The 18,236-nt window shown below is 50.5% G+C and overlaps 1 protein-coding gene across 1 annotated transcript; it reads right to left on the reverse strand.

Annotated features, from left to right (window-relative positions):
* Positions 1-1,911: 1,911 nt before the first annotated feature.
* Positions 1,912-13,181, reverse strand: LOC136789871 (POTE ankyrin domain family member B-like). Its single transcript, XM_066991128.1, has 17 exons — positions 12,289-13,181; positions 11,087-11,201; positions 10,671-10,844; positions 10,476-10,582; positions 9,875-9,997; positions 9,242-9,390; positions 9,029-9,090; positions 7,988-8,140; positions 7,308-7,480; positions 7,013-7,106; positions 6,317-6,394; positions 5,955-6,064; positions 5,377-5,518; positions 4,272-4,454; positions 3,649-3,887; positions 2,846-2,916; positions 1,912-2,171 (listed from the first exon to the last, which is right to left on the reverse strand). Exons 1-16 carry the CDS (start codon positions 12,495-12,497, stop codon positions 2,862-2,864), a joined length of 2,166 nt encoding a protein of 721 aa, XP_066847229.1. The 5' UTR covers positions 12,498-13,181; the 3' UTR covers positions 1,912-2,171; positions 2,846-2,861.
* Positions 13,182-18,236: the final 5,055 nt, after the last annotated feature.

An 18,236-nucleotide genomic window follows, 5' to 3' on the forward strand; every position in this document is an offset into this window, starting at 1 on the left:
CGGTATAACATTCTCCAGTTCCAGAGTAGTATAATTACATACAATACAAGACTCATACCAACTAAGGTCAATATGACTATGATCGGGTGACACAATGTATTGAGAATGCCATTTGCCGTTGGTGACCACCCGAAGATTGTGTCTCACCAGTGATGACCAGCACCTTGTTTATATTGTATTGTTAGACTTGATCAACTGGTGGGATACCACTGGTGCCAAATATAAAAATCACACCCGACAATTCTAACAAAGTTACAAATACAAAAGTTAGAATGATTTTTGCTAGGGAGAGTAATATTCTCCTTATCTACTCCTGCAAAAGCACAAGCAGTTCTTAAACACACACAGCCTTGACCAATATATAAGCACAGTCTTTTGACTAGTATTTGGATGAATTTCAAAGTGGAAAACACCTTGCTCAGTGTCAAGACATACGTCCTGAGCGTCAAGTGTGTTGCTTTCACAGATAAATCCTTTAATCATTAATCATGAACATGATTAAGCAAGCCCCCATTCTTCTATCCCTGGCTTCAGACTGACCGCAGCCCCCATTCCCCCGTGCCGCTCAGGGGGAGGAGGTGGAAGAGGGTGGGTGGGACGAAGTTGGCTTTGGTTTCTTTCCTTTGTTTCTCACTTCTCTGGCTTGTTAGTAAGTAACAGCCAATAGATTTTACTAATTTCCATACTCTGAGTTTGTTTTGCCCTTCACAATAGCTGTTGAGTGAACTCCCTGTTCTTGTCTCAACCCTTGAGCCCTTTTCATCGTATTTTCTCCCCCTTTTCCCTTTGAGGAGTGGGAGTGAGTGAGCGGTTGTGATGGAGCTCAGCTGCCCACCTGAGTAAAACCACCACAGAGGTGTGTCCCACAGTCACTCCATAGGCAAACAAGGGGTCTTGCAAAGTAACTCCTTCACAGGGAATGAGAACTTCCCCCTGCCCCCTTCTTTTGCTCCCTCCGTAGAGGTTTGCAGTCCAAGGCAGTCGCGTGCTGTTGCGGAGAGTGGATCGCGGCGGGCAGGCGATTTTCCGCATCGAGGCCGCTGGAGGCAGTCAAGGGAGCCGCAAGGACCCAGCAAGTTGACTCCACGCCTCAAGACTTCCTCCAACAAGAAGGAAAGAAGGGTAATGGTTGTAGGCGACTCCCTTCTGAAGGGAACAGAGGGCCCCATATGTCAGCTCGACCCTACCCGTAGGGAAGTCTGCAGCCTACCTGGGGCTCGGGTCAAGGACATTACCAGGAAACTTCCTGACCTCGTTAGCCCCCCTCCGATTATTACCCATTAGTGAGAATTCAGGGTGGCAGTGATGAAACTGCTGAGAGAAGCCTGGAGACTATCAAAAGGGACTTCAGGGGATTGGGGCAATTGCTGGATGGAGTGGGTGCGCAGGTGGTGTTTTCGTCTGCCTTCAGCCCTCCCTGAATTTGCCAGATGAGTGGCAGAAGATCTCTTTATATGGGGGAGCCCGGGTCTCAGAGGATGCTGGTTTGAAGCCTACAAATCATTTCCCCTGCATTCAGAAATCTGGCCGCAGCATTAAAGCTCTCTGCCAGCCTCATGGACAGTGTGGTTGAGGTCCCCCGCTTGTCGTGGGCTATCCCTTTTGCAAGGGAACCATTTCCAGCCACAAGAGGCAAATGACACCTCTGTCTTTGTGTATTCTCCCTTTTTCCATCCCAAGCCCTTGTCCCTAGTTCACCCAGGAGTTTCCCTTGGTACTGTGTAACTCACAGGACACATCTGCAAGAGGGTTGGTCTGCTTCCCACAACGGAAAAAATACATTTGATGTTCACAGGATGCTCCTGGTCAGTAAGAGAGACGAGCAGAAGGAATCAGAGGGAACAGTCACATGGGCATGGGAGAGGAGAAGCAAAGTCCGTAAGGGAGAAGGGAACAGACAAAGACCCACACTACATGACATGGTTTATTAAATGCCAAGGCGGGCGACAGAACTTGGAATTAAAGGCAGGCTGTTATCTGCACAGAACCGCTGCGTTCTTGCCAGCGTGGTGGGGGCAATGGCTGCTTTTGCTCACGGCCTGGAAACTGCCCAAATTAGGGGGCAGAAGGCAAGTGTTGGCAGTCATCTTCCATCTTGGTAGAACTATGGCTTGTTTTCTGGACTGGGACTTTGTCTGCTCCACCTTCATCTGATCAGTAATGATATCCAGCTGTGAAAACAGGGAAACACACAATAAGAAGAAAATGCACAAGGCAGGAACACCTTTTCACCTCCAATTACCAGTATTCCAGAAGTTAGTGAAGGAAATACCACAGGCTACACACAGAACGTTGTGAGGGAACCTGCAAATGACTCTTGCTCATCAGTGTTAGACTTAGTCCTCTGCAGCCCTCTTCATCCTCAAGTGTCCCTACTCTCTAAGCATTCAAACTGGGCATTCTTTGGAACACTACTCCTAAAATACAGCTTCCGCATTCACCTTGAAAACGTTGAAAAGGATCTGCCTTTGAAAAGGCAAACATCTTCCTGCTGCAACCTGGCCCTAACGCAGCCTTCAGTGCGGCATGTCTTTGTCTGGTGCCTGTTCTCCTATTACCATTTGTACGGTTATTTTGTCTATTCTCCCTTTCTTTCCCTTCACTCTTTCCCTTACGGCTTTGCAGAAGAAGAAGGGCACTCTGTATTTTGCACACCCCCCAATGACCAGAGGTCTTCAGCCCGCCCCCATACAGTTGTGTACTCTTCTGATGCTTAGCAGTTGTTTTAGCATAAAGAAGGTGTGTTTTGGAACCACAAAGGGATTCTAACTTGAGGCTCAGAAGCGTAAGCTTGCTCACAGATATGCTTTAAGAGGGGTTGAGAATAACATTTATGAATGCTGACCTGAGCCACGCAGGCTTCAGTGGTGCTTCCGGTGGAGCTTAGCGTTGTTTTCGTCTAGACGCTGACGAGCTCTGAAAAAGTCAGATGCATGCAAGAATTATATTTGGTTACAGTTTGGCAAAGCTACTCTCCAGGTCTTTGACCAACATTCGACTTCTGAGAGTGGAAGGGATTAATGGCATCTAAACACAAAAACATCATTTGATTTGAGGTTTTTGGAGAGCTTGCATCCATTGTGGAAAAGTACCGCCAATGCTGTGTATTTATGTGGCTTCTTCTGGAAGATGCATCACCTGCATAAAGAGTCAGGGATATCCTCCCCTGCCTAAGGAAATCTCAAATCTCAGACATGCTGCTGAAATGGCAGCCAAAGCCGTAGACTTCACAGAATCAGATTCTACTATCTAGAAGGCTCCTACTTCTTTAAGCATTCTTAGTTTGTTGTCATGACAATAGGACATGCAGTTCCTCTTTTCTGCCTTACATCGCTGTACTGGGTGTACGTGGCAAGGTTTTGGCTGTAACGGGCTGCAGGGTTGGCCTCTGTGAGAAGAGTCCAGGATCTCCATGCTGCAGCCTGTGGAGGAGCCCCCGGTGGAGCAGGTGGATGTGGCCTGGAGGAGGCTGCGGCCCATGGAGAGCCCCCGCAGGAGCAGGCCCCAGGCAGAGAGTGACTATGAGAGTGACTATAGGCATATTTACTGACGTAATGTTGGTCAGGTATACAAGAGGGATTTTAGGAGGAGAACGTACAAGGAAAAAGCAGCATCTTGCTTTCACTCCAAAACCCAGTCTGGACATACCTTTGCAAGTCATTTTCTAGACCTTCTCTGAGCTTTTGTTCCTCCAGATAGTAGCGCTTGTACCTTTCCAGTTTTGCCTGAATGGACTCATCTGGAAAAGTATGCTCTTGTGGTGTCTTTCTCCCTCCATCCTCCTCTTCAGAGTCAGCACCTCTGCTTCTGTGCTTTAGGTTCTTTCTCAGAGAAGCACAAGGAGGGGATCTTGTCAGCTCTTGCATGTCTGGAGAGGCTGCCCGTGTCTGAAGCAGATAATGAAATTTCCATCACCACAAAGAAGAAGAGAACCATCCCCCCATCAGTCACACATACCCAGTTTCAAGGGCCCAGCCTCACTCAGGGGAGGCCACTTGCCTCCTCACTACCACCAGCAGTGAAGGCAGAAGCCGGAAACTCCCACAGGTCAACCATTCATTTTAGTCTGAAGGAGAAAGTAAGCCTTTTCCAAAGGCTCCATACACATTTCACAGGGACTTCTGTGCCTGTGGAGAACAGCGCCTCACAGAAAGAATGAGGGGCAAGACCCCAAATACAAACATCACCTGCGACTTCTGGTCCGAGCACTTGTTCCTTGTCAGGCTCTTTCTTATCTCTGTCTCATGCTGTTGCTTTTGCCTGTGACCCACCTTGTAAGTCTTCAGAAGAGCTTTGATGCATGCCACCTCTTCTTGCAGCTGGCCATTGCTCTTCTCCATTTTTTCCTGAGACCCACGCAGAGCAGACAGCTCTTCTTGCAGGTCGCAATTTTGTGCTTCTAGCTGCCTGCGTTTTCCAGACTCCATCTCCAGCTGCTGCGAAAGTTCATTGAGCTGTGGAGAGCAATGCATAAAGGGGTAGGGCGTCAAGATGGTCTTTGTCACCTTCTGACTCGGTATTAAAAGCAAAGTAAAGGCAGGCTCGTCTTTTAAGAGAAGAACAGCTTTAAGATCTTTGCTGACAGGATTCCCCAAGTTTCCATCCTTCCTCGGTTCTTTTGCTAGGGACGCTCTTGCCCAAAATGCTCCTCTGCTCATGGGACATCAAACACACCTCTACCCAGACACCAGAAAGAATGCCTATTGTGTGTCGGGGGAAGCGCTGCAGTGCAGAACGGACTAGGCACGAGCAACAAATACTCTTCCTGCCCTTACTCTGAAAGCTTTGGAAACAGTGCCTCAGGAGGCCACTTTGACAGAACTGCTGGAGGAACGCATTTTCTCTCTAGGTCAAAGCTGATGTTTGGTTGCAAGGATACGGAGGATATAGCAGATGTCCCATTAAGTCCCAAAGGCCAGCTGCGATGCTGTCTTACTCTTCTCCCCCAGAAATACACCTTTTCTACACCTTCTAAAAATACACTCGGGACGTTCCTGCCTTTTATAAATAGATAGAAAACGAACAAACAAAAATCCCTCAAAACAAACACAAACAAAAAATAAAAACAAACAAAAACCCGGAAACTTAATCTTCATTTTACACTGCCTAAACACAATGCCATTCCCTGTCATTTAAGAGAACTCTTCTAATGGCAGTGAAGCCACGAGAATGCTACGAGCCTTTGGACTAAGAATGAGCCACCACAAGGGCACTTGACTCCTTCTGCAATACCTGCTATGTATGACAACAGAAGGAGCATCAAGTAGAGAACAGACATCTCACAATACAAGAAGGAGCATAGAAAAGAACAACAGAGGTATGGACATTAACAGACAAAAAAAGAAACCACAAAATCCTGCAGAATCCAGAGCTCACCTTTGCTGTTAATTTATCAGCTTCACTGGCCCCTTCAGAGCAGCTGCTCATCATGTCTCTTGCAGTAGTGAACTGGGGCTCTCTTTCTCTGGCCTCATATTCTCTTAGTTTCTGCAGAGCTCCGTTCAGAAGCCTCCTTAACCTGTGCAGCAAATTAGTCAAGAAAACATTGAGGTAGGAGGTGAAGGAACTACCAGCCTGTTTCACATTCTCAGACATAAACAGCATAGAGAAGCCTTGCTTCTTCTTTAACACGCTTGACAGACCAGGAGTTACTGAGAAAAAACAGCAGTCCAGTGCCGCAGATCACTTGGAGGGTCCACCTTGCACCTGAACGGAGGAATAAATGGAGAAGGGACTTCCTGCCCTCCCAGGAGAATTGCAGGGCAACCTGCACTTGAAGTTCTTTTGGCAGCTCTGTAAAACCATAGGCACGTGTACAGAAGAGCCTTGTAAGACCTAGCGTGAGGCTTGAATTTGCTCACAGACAGTTACCCTCACCTATTTTTACATTCAGCCTCCATGAAGCTTGATTTCTACTCTATGGGATCTCTCTTTAAAGTGCTAACAAGCCATACCTGCGACATTCTCTCCGCAGTTCGCTGTTGCTTTTCATTTCCTGCTCGAGGCGCACTTCGACTGGGCATTTCAACTCGACCAGCTTCTCTTCTGTTCTCTGACACTGATGCTTTCAAAACAGAAACGATACATGGTAGAACCAGCACAGGGACAGCATCTACATGTGGTATGTGCAGATAGCCTAGGCAGAACTCGGTAGCAGTACTGGGGAAGCAGGAGTAGCAGGGCTTCCCCTTCCCTTGAACGTGCCCTGCCATAAAAGCAGGAGGGTTTCCCAGGGCTCCCCTGGTCTTTTCACCCACTACCTGCCCAGCAGGTATTCAAAGACTAAAATAGTCATTCACAGAAAGCATTCCCATACCTGCTGGTGTGGATGCCCGTCTGCGGTTGTCTGTGCTGACTGAAAGGCAGTTACCAAGTCCTCCGGGTGATTACGAGCCTACAGAAGCACAAAAAGAAGCGAAAAGTCATGCTGCGTGCAACTTTCCTGCCTCACACCTCTCTGCCGCTCTTCCCCTCCTGCCAGTCTCAGTAGAGTACAGGGCTCATGTTCACCTCCCTCCTCCCCAGGCAGACAAGAAGAATCATTTGCTTCACAGAGGCCACAGATGAAAGCCCCTCCTTTACGCCAAGAGGAACTGCTTTATTAGCGACAGCGCGGCATGTCAGGTCGGGGCTGTGCAGCATTGTGCAAACTTGACTACCACCTCTCACGCAGGAGGAATATCTCAAGTGCAGCCTGAGATCTTCAATATCACCACTGGTCTAAAGCAGAAAATACCTAGACCAGTGCATTCCAGTGAACCCTTATTTTTTCTAGTGCTAAGAACTTCCTGGTGTTGTAGGACTTGCCGTAGTATCATGGGAAAACTCTCAAAACCAGAAAGCTGGGGAACAGACCGGCAGGATTTTCAGAGCAGCTTACAGTCAGCACAGCTGGTCAAGAACTCGGCTCCCCTAAGCTTGGCAGAAAAATCTCATCTTACTTTGTCCCCACAGAACTACTTAGCTAGGCGCAGGAGCTCACAGGGAAGAGGGAAGTTTATCACTGACTTACTGAGGCAGAGGCTTGCTGGTGTCTCTGAAGGGCTTCAATCAGTCTGCTTTGTTGCTGGATTGTGGCTTCCAATCTGTCACTTCCAGCTTTGAGTCTGAAAGAGAAATACAGGCCTTATTGGGGAACTCCACAAGAGCACACAGTTGGAAAGAACAGTGTGCAAGAACATAAGCTAAAGCAAAGGCTTCTTTCCAAATCCTGTATTAACTTTCTGTGATGTGACGAGGCAATTCCCTCGCGTTCACACAGTCCCAGAAAGCAGCGTCTCGCCCCTCTGTCTTACTACCCTGCCTACCCTTGCATGCGTTCTTCCAGCTTTTGGAGAGCTCCAGTTCCAAAGAATGGCTCCAGAAAGCCTTGCACTTTCTGGGAAGAAGCTGCTGCTTCTCTCTTCTTATCCTCCAGTACAGTCTCCAGGTATTTTACCCAGACCTCAGACTCAATACACGCTTGTTCCGATGCCTCCACCTGCAAAACCAAAGGAAGAATCAATCCATGGTGGTCAGCCTAGTCTTTAGGGAGGGAAATTGACTGCTTCCACTCTCAAACCCCCATGCATGTTACTTCACTGCATTTTGTACTAACCCCTCTCCTATAGCTCTGTAGATTTTCTACAGAATTTCCTGAACGCTGGCACAAAACTCAGCCTGCTTTGTCTGCGACTCTGGCACAGACACTGCCAATGCTGGTCCCAACACAGAGACATGAAAAAAAATTTACAACCGTTGTCAGAGCACACCCAAGTGGTGCCGCACCCTCTGTGTCTCAGAGCACACCCAAGTTTTGAGAAAGCGCAAACTGCTCTGGTCAAACCTACCCCCTGGAAGGTGCCTCCTAACGCACTGCTTTGTCCCTCCAGCTTGTGAAAAGCTCCCCAAAGGGCCCGTTGTGTTGGTCACCAGCAGAGAGGGGGAAGAAGGGAAGAGAAAGGACAACCACCCTTGGATTTATCCCTATAGTGCAGCCTTTCCATACCTTAGCTTTAACCATCTCCAATTCCTCTTGCAAGCACTCTGCGTCTTTCTCAGTGTCACTGAGCTGGCTCTCAGTAGCTTCAGGTGGGGCTTCTGACACGGACAGACTTTCAGGAGCACCAGGAAGCTCAAGCTGCAGCTGTCTGTCTTGATCCTAAAGAAATGGTGTTCCGTGAGCATGACAAAGTCAGTGAGAACATGGGAATATGAGCTGTGCTTTTACTCATTAGGTTCTACAACTAGGTCAGTCTTCTGACTGAAACAAAGGATTGGAAGTGCACCACCACCAGGCACAGCTGGGGACCTCTCTCCATCTTTCTTAGCCTCAACTATCAGCAGCTCTTTGTGAGGGTTTCTGTTTCTTAAAACAGAGGGAAGGCTTAACGTTTTTTCTCTTCTTGGAACATAGCCTGAGAGACTGGGCAGGGGCTTTCTACCTACGCAAAAAGGCGGGCAGTGGAGAATGGAATCTGCAGAACTATTGTTGCCTCCAATGGCATTTCAGCAGTTGTAAAGCAGAAGCCAGACTTCGTTCTGCCAGAGCTTAAGCATGGCCTGGAATCTCCCTGCTGCTTCTGAGAACATGCTCGCGGCCAAGGAACGCACGCTGAAAGCAGAGCTGCAAGCCCTCAATGCTATTCTCTGGTATCTCTTCGTTGTTGGCGTTAAGAATTGCCACATAAAGGTTACCGGAGCACTGGTGAAGTATGGTGAAAAGCAACAGTCCACTCCCGGCCAGCCCCTTTGAGAAGCTCAGAAGATTTTAAGCAGCAGGAATAATCTTTGCTGCTTCATTATGTAGAACATGCTTTCCCTAGACTGGAACTCTAACTGAAAGGCCAGCTGCAGCGAGACCCAGTTCTCCCAGCAGTTTCACCAGCCCAGCGCAAACTGAACAGCTGGGCTGGAGCACAAGTAGTTCAAGGGCCCCAGTCACAAACAAGTGGCAGAGGCAGCAACAGAGGTAAGCGAGCCCAGAGGTAAACTTGCCCCAAAGTAAGCGAGCCAAATGGGAGCCCAGTGGGTCCTTCACAGAAAGTACCTTGCGATCCCAGGGCAATTCAGCCTCTTCCTCCTGCTCTGCTCCTACAGCTGGCAGGGCACCTACAAGGGATGGACGAAGCGAGACAGTGTGAGCATTCCTGGCACTCTGCTTTTCCCTGCCAGTCAAGCCCTGCCCCCAAATACGGGAAGCGGTCTGACATCAGGCCACATTAGTTGTCCTCATCAGCTCTTCCACACTTCAGGATCCTACCTTCTCCATCCAAAGCAAGTGTGGCCAGTGCAAAGCGCTCAGTCCTCGGAGAGCAGAATCTGCTGGGGACTGCTGTGTCTTGTGCAGCGCCAGCAGAAGCTTCTCCCGTCTTTTCACAGCGTGCATGTTCTACCAGTTTCTTGCAAAGGCTACACGCAGATAGAGAGAACATACAGGCAGTCAGATCCAAAACATCCTTGCCTAGTATCCTTGCTCTTGCCTAGGACAGCAGCTGACTTGGAACCAGTTCAGAACTGTCTGTGTGCGGTGTCAGTCTCCCCATGATGGTGGACCTGCTACACCACCAGGGATCTCTTTGAGGGTTTATCTAAAGGGACACTGGTAAGATCCCCACTGAAAGAAAAGGTGCCTCTTTCCTGGTCAGTGGAGCGGAACTGGGCTTAGCAACACAAGCGGGATTTCTAAGAAAGCCTTGTGGGTGGAAGTTCTCCTCTACTTCCAAATCCTCTCTTGACTTGGGAAGGTGATTTATGAGAAGACATCACCGAGCCCAGCTTCAAGAAAGGTCTGAAGATATCGTTAAGCCTTTGTGCATCTATCACAAAGGGTGACAAATCAGCACGGACACTCTGACAACTCAGCCGCTCTAACAGTGACGTACAAAACACTCACTCAGAATGTCCCGACCGGAGAGCATAATCCACAGCCGTATCGCAAGCAATGTTGGCACCGTAGGAAAGAAGTAGCTCTATTACATCCGTTTCCCCAGCAGAAGCGGCAAGCATAAGAGCAGTCCTAAAGCATCCAAAAGATGGTATGAAACATAGCAGCATTTGCAGGCTCTGTGTTGTTGTTATTCTAATCCCTGTTTCCTCCCCAAACAATTCCCTCCCCGATTCCTACAAGCACAGGGAAAGCAAAGCCACACACAGGGGAGTGCTGGAGGACTGAGGCTGGAAGGCACCTCCAGACAGCTCCTGGCCAGCCGCCTCCCCAGAGCAGACTCAGCCACGAGGCCAGAGCACGTTGCTCAAGGCTTCTTCCACTCTGCTCTTCAAAGCCTCATAGGATGGAGGCTGCTCAAACCCCTGGTGCCACCTGCTCCCCTGATTAACCTTCCTCATGCTGAGAGGGTTTCTCCTAAGCAGCTGTGGGAAGGCCTCTTGTTTCACTTGATGCCCATTGTCTCTTGGACAACACTGACTCTCCTTCTCCTGTTCATTCCAGTGACAATGCTAAGGAGAGCCACATGCACTTTGGAGCAATGCCTCACCTTCCAAAGAAATTTCGAGCACACACATTCGCTCCTTTTTGAAGAAGAAACTTTACCATCTCTTTATGATGGCTGGAGATGGCAAGAAGAAGCGGGGTATTTCTCTCCTGAAAGGATAAAGAATCCCCGTCAGAACAACCCAGACGAATTAAGTGCCTTTCCCAAAGAGCAGTGCTGCCCAGATTCAAAACTTACACAGTCCTTTGCTTCAAGGTGTGCACCATGCTCAACTAACATCTCTGCTACAGACGTGTTAGGAGCTGCGGCAGCCAGGTGAAGGGCAGACTTGCCTCTGTAACCTTCCAGGTTTGGGTCGGCACGGTGCTCTAGCAGAATCGCCACGCATTCTTCATGCTGGCTCTCCACTGCCTGCAAACAACACAAAGAAAAGGAAGGACTTGTGCCGTGTTTCACTCTGTCACAGCTACAGCAGCTTCCCAGTGCTGGAAGATAAGAGCGTCTTCCGAGATGAGCTAGTGTATGCCTATTACGTGCCGATTACAACTTTCATGTTTCTCTACAGGTCGGTGTGAAGAATGCGGCAAGACACTTGTCATTGGAAGCACAATTGATAAAGCCCCACTTAGAGCAGAGTAACGTGTTCCACATACCATCATGAGTGGCGATCTGCCAGTGTTGTCACAAAGGTTCAGCAGGCACTTCTCTTGCACCAGGAATCGAACAACGTCTGCATGGCCGTTCGCACAAGCAAGGTGCAGCGGTGTCCTAAAACCAAAATAAATTAGCTTTCCACAGGCAGGCAATGCCCCAAATCACTTCTGGCTGTGGAACACGCGCAGGGCCACAAGTCTCCACTTGCCAATGCCAAGCAGAACGTAAGCTTTGGAGGCTGTGGAACTCCATGAAGAGTGCGAAGTCAGTGTAAGTCTCCAAGTTTTTCCACAATCACTCGAGCGGCAGAAGGGCGGTGAATGCCCTGACGCTGATCACCCACAGGACAGGAGAGAACTGCTAATGCCCGAGCGGCTGCTAAACAACCCCACAGGGAGAGGACAGGGCAGTGGCAGTCGGCAGCACACCCTTCAAGCAGCGCTCGAGCCGCCCCAGCAATTCCAAGCAAAGCTGGATTGTTCCCCTCTGCCAGCTGAGAGGGAAAAGCCCTCTCAGTGACCAGCTCTTGAAGGGAATGACGACACGGGCTCCAAGATAGTCGAGAAATGGAGACCCTTTATTGTCCCAATGCCAGATCTTACATAGTTTTTCTGAGCCCCTCCACGCGCTGCACGTGGCTGGCAAACATAGTTACAGACTTCTGGTTGGTGCATTCCTTTTGATCACGCGTAGCCCTCTATAGGCCCGTCCGAGCCTAACAACTCCTCCTTAGTGGTTCCCACTTTCTCTTACTCTAGCCTGGTTACCACTCTATGCCTCTGAGTAACCTTCTTCTTAACCCGTCGCGCACTGCTGTATCAATCAGATCCAGTTTGTCACTGAACGGGTCACACCCATAAGCTCTGACCCAGGGTTCCAGAGGAGGCGGTGCCCTTGCTGCCGTGCTCCTGACTCTGCCCTGGGCTTCAGCCGTCTCTCTGCACGGGGCTGAAGGCTTTGCCAAGGGCTGGTAGGAGCATGTGCTCCCGACTATGTCCAGTGCCACTGACTTCAGGGCGAGAGGCTGCCTGGCCGGACAACGCCCAGCCTCAGCCCTCCATCGCCTCAGCTCTTGCTGACACCTGCTGCAGAAGGAGGGTTGGTGCCAGAGCCGCGTACGCAGCGGCACCAGGCTGAAGCTCGCACGCCACGGGAGAGCGATCCCACCCCAAGCCTTTAAGCGCACCCCCCAGCCCCTCACCGCTTTGCCTGGTCTCGACGGTTTTTGCCTCGTTTCTTCAGCCACCAGTGCCGCCTCAGCCGGGCCAGGTCGCCACGGGCGGCCGCGCGGTGCAGCCCGTGCAGGCCCTCCTCTGGCAGCTGGTGGGCATCGCTGTCTCTGGACAGGGAAGTGCTGCTGGGCATCGGATGCTCCTGGCCCCGGTGGAGGAGCCCCAGGAGCCTCTGCATGCTGCAGCAAGGATGTGGGCACAAGCCCACCTGGGGCCACCAGAGCCCTGCGGGCCCTGCTTGGGTCCGACACGGACAGGCGCAGGGGCAGGGGAGCCGAGCCCCGAGCAGCGGCTGTGGCCTGGTGCTCCCAGGCAGGGCAGGGACGCACCGAGGCTCCCAGCCAGGGCAGCGCTGTTGCTCCCACAGCAGAGGCAACAGCACTGAGCACTCCTGCTGGCAGGGGTGCACATACACTGCGTCTCAGCGATGGTGGCACATTGTGTCACAATGGGCATCACCAGGGGCGTCACAAGTGTCCTCTTAAGTTGGAGGGCCACACCCCCCCACAGTCCAGCAGTGACTGCGGCACTTTCTGGCTCCTGCCTTAAGAGCTCTTTGTGCCTCAGTTGACGTTCTTCCGCAGCGTGGATGGGGATCTCGGGCCATGCGATGGGGCAGGGCTCCTCAGGAGGCATCGAGAACGTGCCTGGCTGGCAGGGGCACTGCATTACTTCCCTGTGGCCATGGTTGAGCTGGCACCTGCCCCAGTTGTACTGGGTCTGTCTGGGATGGAGTTAACATTCCCTGCGGCAGCCCATATAGTGTTGTTCTCTGCACTGGTACAGAATCATAGAATCATAGAATCATTAAGGCTGGAAGAGACCTTCAAGATCACTGGTCCAACCATCACCCTACTACCAATATCACTCACTAACCCACGTCCCTAAGCGCCAGGTCCAACCTTTCTTTGAACACCTCCAGGGACGGTGACGCCACCACCTCCCTGGGCAACCAGCTCCAATGTCTGACTGCTCTTTCTGAGAAGAAATGTCTCCTCATTTATAACCTTATCCTCCCCTGGTGCAACTTGAGGCCATTCCCTCCAATCCTGTCACTAGTTACCTGAGAGAAGAGGTGGACCCCCAGCTCCCCACACCTTCCTTTCAGGTAGTTGTAGACAGCAATAAGGTCTCCCCTGAGGTCTCTCCAGCTTTATAGCCCTTTTCTGGACACGTTCCAGGGCCTTGATGTCCTTCTTGCACTGAGGAGCCCAAAGCTGAACACAGTACTCAAGGTGCAGCCTCACCAGAGCAGAGTACAGGGGAAAAATCACCTCCCTGGTGCTGCTGGCTACACTTTTCCTGATACAAGCCAGGATGCCGTTGGCCTTCTTGGACACCTGGGCACACTGCTGGCTCACGTGCAGGCGAGCATCGACCAACACCCCCAGATCCTTTTCCTCTGCACAGCTCTTGAGCCACTCTCCCCCAAGCCTGTAGCAAGAGTCTTTTTGTAGCAAGAGTCACTGATGAGCAAGAGTCATTTGCAGGTTCCCTTTAGATGTTCTGTGTGTAGCCTGTGGTATTTCCTTCACTAACTTCTGAAATGCTTGTAGTTGGAGGTGAAAACGTGTTCCTTCCTTAAGCATTCCCCTCTTATTGTGCGTTTCCCTATTTTCACAGCTGAACATTATTACTGATCAGATGAAGGTGGAGCAGACGAAGTCCCAGTCCAGAAAACAAGCCATAGTTCTACCAAGATGGCAGTAGACTGCGAGCACTTGCCTTCTGCCCTGTAATTCGGGCAGTTTCCAGGCAGTGAGCAAGAGCAGTCATTGGCCCCGCCATGCCGGCATGAATGCGGCGGTTCTGTGCAGATAACAGCCTGCCTTTAATTCCAAGTTCTGTCACCCTCCTTGGTATTTAATAAACCATGTCATGTAGTGCAGGTCTTTGTCTTCTTCTCCCTTCGGGGCTTTGCTTCTCCCCTCCCCTACTCATTTGACCGTTCCCTCTAATTCCCGCCGCTGGCAGGGGCACAGCATTACTTCCGCATGGCTGTGGTTGATCTGGCAGCTGTCCTAGCTCACCCCGACACTCTCCCGGGCACAGGGCAGCACCGTACCCACATCCAGGGACAGGTCCCCCCTGACGTCCAGCTCCTGCGGGGCCATTCTTCACTTGTGCTGCCACAGTGCTGTCGCTGGGTTGGTGACAGCGGCTGAAGGTGTCCCCGTGCTCCAGACCGTCTGGGTGCAGAGGGCCCTCCCCGAATTTGCCAGAGGAATGGCAGAAGATCTCTTCCTATAGGAGTATTGGGTTTACATAGCAAGGTTTTATCTGCAGGGCGCTGCAGGGGTAGCCTCTGTGAGAAGAGTCCAGAAGATGCCCATGTTAGATAAGGGCCAGATTCCGTTGGCTCCAAAGGGACCTGATGCTGGCCAGAGATGAGCCAAAAATTGCTGTTTGTGCATCTGTGAAAGCATATTTAAGAAAGGGAAGACAAACAAACAAAACTGTGGAACAACAGCAGCTGGGAGAGTAAGAAGAAAAGGTTAAAAAGTTCTACTCTGATGAATACAACTTACTTCATCCCGACGGCCACCCGGACGACCACCAGAGAGTAATACGCAAGCGCAGAAGGACTGATAAGATAATTAGCATACAAAGCGGGTCTAGGTGGAGCTAGGAAATGAATATGCATAGATCTGTTGTGAAACTTAATGAATATGTAATATTTTAGGAGATAAAAAAGAACTGAGTGAACAAATCGGACGAAGTTAGATTTGGGCAGGCATGCCCTTAACTTCCGGCGGCTAATAAAAGCACCTTCACATAATCACTTTGTGGATTATGTGTCTTTATGAAAGCTAACGTGCAGACACCAAGCTCAGTGCAGAAGGAGGGCAGGAGGTGCTGCAGGTGCCAGAGCTGAAGTTCCCCTGTGGCCTATGGAGAGGCCCCCGATGGAGCAGGCTGTTCCCCTGCAGCCCATGGGTCCCACACGGAGCAGATCTCCACGCTGCAGCCCGTGGAGGAGCCCCCGGTGGAGCAGGTGGATGTGGCCTGGAGGAGGCTGCGGCCCATGGAGAGCCCCCGCAGGAGCAGGCCCCGGGCCGGAGCTGCAGCCCGTGGAGAGGAGCCCACGCAGGAGCAGGGGGTCTGGGGGGAGCTGCCGCCCGTGGGGGACCCGTGCTGGAGCAGTTTGCTCCTGGGGGATGGACCCCGTGGTACGGAGCCATGTGGGAGCAGTTCTTGAAGAGTTGCTGCCTGTGGGCAGCAGTCCTGCTCAGTTCTGGAAGGATGGCATCTCATGGGAGGGACCCCACGTGGAGCTGGGGCAGAGAGTGACCGTGAAGGAGCGGTGGAGACAAAGCATCAGGGACTTGGTTCATGGAAGAAGACTATAACTCAACACAAATAAGTTATAAAGTAGGTATGTGGTTTATCTTGGCGCCGGTCACATGCGGGATAGCCCCCAAAGGCACGCGCACCTTAACGCGGCAACTTGCTTTGGTTATATGCAGTAAAAAGTTACATATGCATGAAGTTTCCCAATACGCTTATGCGTATGCCTAACCTATCCCCGCTTTGTATTAAAATTAGCTCCAAGAAGTCATTTCCATAAACCCCTCCCATCTGCGCCTGCGCAGTGCCTTCTGGTGGTGGTCGTCGGGGGGTCGTGGGAATGAAGTCCGATAACTCCTCTTCATCACCACTAGTTGACCCCGTGCCTTTGTACAGACTCAGCTGCCCCTTGGCTCTTGTCCAAACCACAAGGTCGGTCTCAGCTGGTTTTTGAGACAGGTTCCCCATTTTTGTCAGGAAACATCTTCTGTGAGGGGCCCCAAGACTCCTTGTTTCGATTAATTTGCACAGCAGTAAGCAAAGACACGCAGCAATATCTATTTTAAAGCGATTAAGCAAGCCCCCTTTCTTTCATTCCTGGCTTTAATAATTACAATTGTTTTATTTAGAAATCATTAATACGATCAAGCAAGCCCCCGATCTTCTATCCCTGGCTTCAGTCCCCCCTTTCTAGAAGATTAGTAAATTCTTTTACTCGCAGCAAAGATTCCCAACTTGGTACTGATCACTTAATGCCATACCATGGACGTGCAACAAAGAAGTCAGCATGGCTATGCGGTATAACATTCTCCAGTTCCAGAGTAGTATAATTACATACAATACAAGACTCATACCAACTAAGGTCAATATGACTATGATCGGGTGACACAATGTATTGAGAATGCCATTTGCCGTTGGTGACCACCCGAAGATTGTGTCTCACCAGTGATGACCAGCACCTTGTTTATATTGTATTGTTAGACTTGATCAACTGGTGGGATACCACTGGTGCCAAATATAAAAATCACACCCGACAATTCTAACAAAGTTACAAATACAAAAGTTAGAATGATTTTTGCTAGGGAGAGTAATATTCTCCTTATCTACTTCTGCAAAAGCACAAGCAGTTCTTAAACACACACAGCCTTGACCAATATATAAGCACAGTCTTTTGACTAGTATTTGGATGAATTTCAAAGTGGAAAACACCTTGCTCAGTGTCAAGACATACGTCCTGAGCGTCAAGTGTGTTGCTTTCACAGATAAATCCTTTAATCATTAATCATTAACATGATTAAGCAAGCCCCCATTCTTCTATCCCTGGCTTCAGACTGACCGCAGCCCCCATTCCCCCGTGCCGCTCAGGGGGAGGAGGTGGAAGAGGGTGGGTGGGACGAAGTTGGCTTTGGTTTCTTTCCTTTGTTTCTCACTTCTCTGGCTTGTTAGTAAGTAACAGCCAATAGATTTTACTAATTTCCATACTCTGAGTTTGTTTTGCCCTTCACAATAGCTGTTGAGTGAACTCCCTGTTCTTGTCTCAACCCTTGAGCCCTTTTCATCGTATTTTCTCCCCCTTTTCCCTTTGAGGAGTGGGAGTGAGTGAGCGGTTGTGATGGAGCTCAGCTGCCCACCTGAGTAAAACCACCACAGAGGTGTGTCCCACAGTCACTCCATAGGCAAACAAGGGGTCTTGCAAAGTAACTCCTTCACAGGGAATGAGAACTTCCCCCTGCCCCCTTCTTTTGCTCCCTCCGTAGAGGTTTGCAGTCCAAGGCAGTCGCGTGCTGTTGCGGAGAGTGGATCGCGGCGGGCAGGCGATTTTCCGCATCGAGGCCGCTGGAGGCAGTCAAGGGAGCCGCAAGGACCCAGCAAGTTGACTCCACGCCTCAAGACTTCCTCCAACAAGAAGGAAAGAAGGGTAATGGTTGTAGGCGACTCCCTTCTGAAGGGAACAGAGGGCCCCATATGTCAGCTCGACCCTACCCGTAGGGAAGTCTGCAGCCTACCTGGGGCTCGGGTCAAGGACATTACCAGGAAACTTCCTGACCTCGTTAGCCCCCCTCCGATTATTACCCATTAGTGAGAATTCAGGGTGGCAGTGATGAAACTGCTGAGAGAAGCCTGGAGACTATCAAAAGGGACTTCAGGGGATTGGGGCAATTGCTGGATGGAGTGGGTGCGCAGGTGGTGTTTTCCTCTGCCTTCAGCCCTCCCTGAATTTGCCAGATGAGTGGCAGAAGATCTCTTTATATGGGGGAGCCCGGGTCTCAGAGGATGCTGGTTTGAAGCCTACAAATCATTTCCCCTGCATTCAGAAATCTGGCCGCAGCATTAAAGCTCTCTGCCAGCCTCATGGACAGTGTGGTTGAGGTCCCCCGCTTGTCGTGGGCTATCCCTTTTGCAAGGGAACCATTTCCAGCCACAAGAGGCAAATGACACCTCTGTCTTTGTGTATTCTCCCTTTTTCCATCCCAAGCCCTTGTCCCTAGTTCACCCAGGAGTTTCCCTTGGTACTGTGTAACTCACAGGACACATCTGCAAGAGGGTTGGTCTGCTTCCCACAACGGAAAAAATACATTTGATGTTCACAGGATGCTCCTGGTCAGTAAGAGAGACGAGCAGAAGGAAT

Source organism: Anser cygnoides, chromosome 1, assembly GCF_040182565.1.
Source record: "Anser cygnoides isolate HZ-2024a breed goose chromosome 1, Taihu_goose_T2T_genome, whole genome shotgun sequence".
Lineage (NCBI taxonomy): Eukaryota > Metazoa > Chordata > Aves > Anseriformes > Anatidae > Anser > Anser cygnoides.